The 1,393-nt window shown below is 51.0% G+C and overlaps 1 protein-coding gene across 2 annotated transcripts in view; it reads left to right on the top strand.

The window, feature by feature from the left end:
- The first annotated feature begins 118 nt into the window (after positions 1-118).
- LOC106885985 (chromosome unknown open reading frame, human C18orf21) overlaps positions 119-1,393 on the top strand; it is a 7,689-nt gene continuing 6,414 nt past the window's right edge. Inside the window, exons 1-2 of one of the 2 annotated variants that reach the window (XM_014938538.1) lie at positions 119-185; positions 939-1,138. In XM_014938538.1, the coding sequence (XP_014794024.1) occupies positions 1,025-1,138 (114 nt within the window). In that variant the 5' untranslated portion in view covers positions 119-185; positions 939-1,024. Of the gene's footprint in view, positions 186-225; positions 279-938; positions 1,139-1,393 lie in introns of those variants that run through there. The other variant, XM_014938539.1, reaches the window with a different exon arrangement.

Here is a 1,393-nt window from a genome sequence, read left to right as displayed (position 1 = left end):
CGGTGGGGGCGGGAGGGGGAGCGGGGGGGGGGGCGGGAGAGAGTTAGTGACGCACGTGGGTGGCCCCGCCCCCTGTCCTCGCGCCTGCGGTGCCGCGCAGTGGCCGGGGTTGACGTGACGTGACGTGACGTAACGTGACGCTGTGCCTCTCTCCCGCTGCAGGTGGACGCTCCGCAACTCCCGAGGCGAGTGAGGGGACCCGGGGGCCACGGTGGTGCCGGGGCCGCTGCGGGAGGAGGAGGAGGAGGCGGCGAGGGGGCTCCCGGCGGGCCCCGACGGTGGGAGAGCGGCGCGAAGGGGCTGCCCGGGCGGCGGAGGGGCAGAATCAGGGCCCCTAGAAGGCAGGCTCTTCCCTTGCCGCCCATTGACCCCAGCGCCAGGGTGGGCCTGGGGGCTGCTGGCAGCAATGGCGAACTTTCTAGGCAGCAGGGGCCAGGTGTTTCTGCAGGGGTTGAGAGATGCTGGAGTCCAGCTCTGGCAGCAGGAGCCTCTTATTGTTAGGTGTGAAATTTACCTCAGAGCGTTCCTTCGTCCCAGGCTGAGATGCTGCCGTCTTCTTGCACTTAAAATGGGCAAAGAGCTTTGTTACAGAGCTTTGGTGTCACTGATCTGGCAAAAGAGTGAGCCTGCCTGGAGCTCCTTGCAGAACTCTGAGCCTCCTTCGTTACAGATTTTTAGTATGGAATTACATTTTTTCAGGAAAGCGTATAGTTATGTGTTGTGTAAATTTAGGCTGCCTGTAAACTTAGCATGAATTGTGCTCAGCTGAGAGGACATACTGGTGCTCAGCTTCCTCTCACATCCTAGTAGTACCTGAAAGATAAAATAAAAACATGTACCTAGATAATGTTAAAATAGAAACATGCCATTTTGATGTATGCCTCTAAAACATAATTACTTCATTTAAGTTTTCTTCTTTTGCCTTTGTCAATCTGTAGATAAGGGATGTGGATTAGAAAGGATATGTCCTTACTGCTTCCAGTTCCTGGTTCCTGATAGCTACCGAGTGCGTCTCAAACCAAAGATGAAAATGACTCCACAGATAGAGAAAGTTCTCAAACGAGAGGCGAAGAACCATAAACTTAATATGAAACAGACAAAGCTTTTGAAAAAGTACAGGGAATCAAGAAGTGTTCTGGTAAGGATATTTACTTGGAACTACCGAATACCTGATATTTCCTTGAAACCTTTCAGTGGCAGAAAAAAGAAGGTATGGAAACCTTTCTCTTAGAAGAAGAGCTCACACCTACACATTTCTTTTTTTCATGAGTGTATAACTCATCCTTTCTTTCGGGATAATTTCTATTCACAGTCAAAATTTTTAAAATATACCCTCCACAATAGAGAGATCATGAACACGATGACAAGAACAGTAAGTTGCCCCCCCCCCCCC

This window comes from Calidris pugnax, unplaced genomic scaffold, assembly GCF_001431845.1.
Source record: "Calidris pugnax isolate Ruff unplaced genomic scaffold, ASM143184v1 scaffold13, whole genome shotgun sequence".
In the NCBI taxonomy this organism is placed as follows: domain Eukaryota; kingdom Metazoa; phylum Chordata; class Aves; order Charadriiformes; family Scolopacidae; genus Calidris; species Calidris pugnax.
This window is presented reverse-complemented; position numbering and strand designations above follow the sequence as displayed.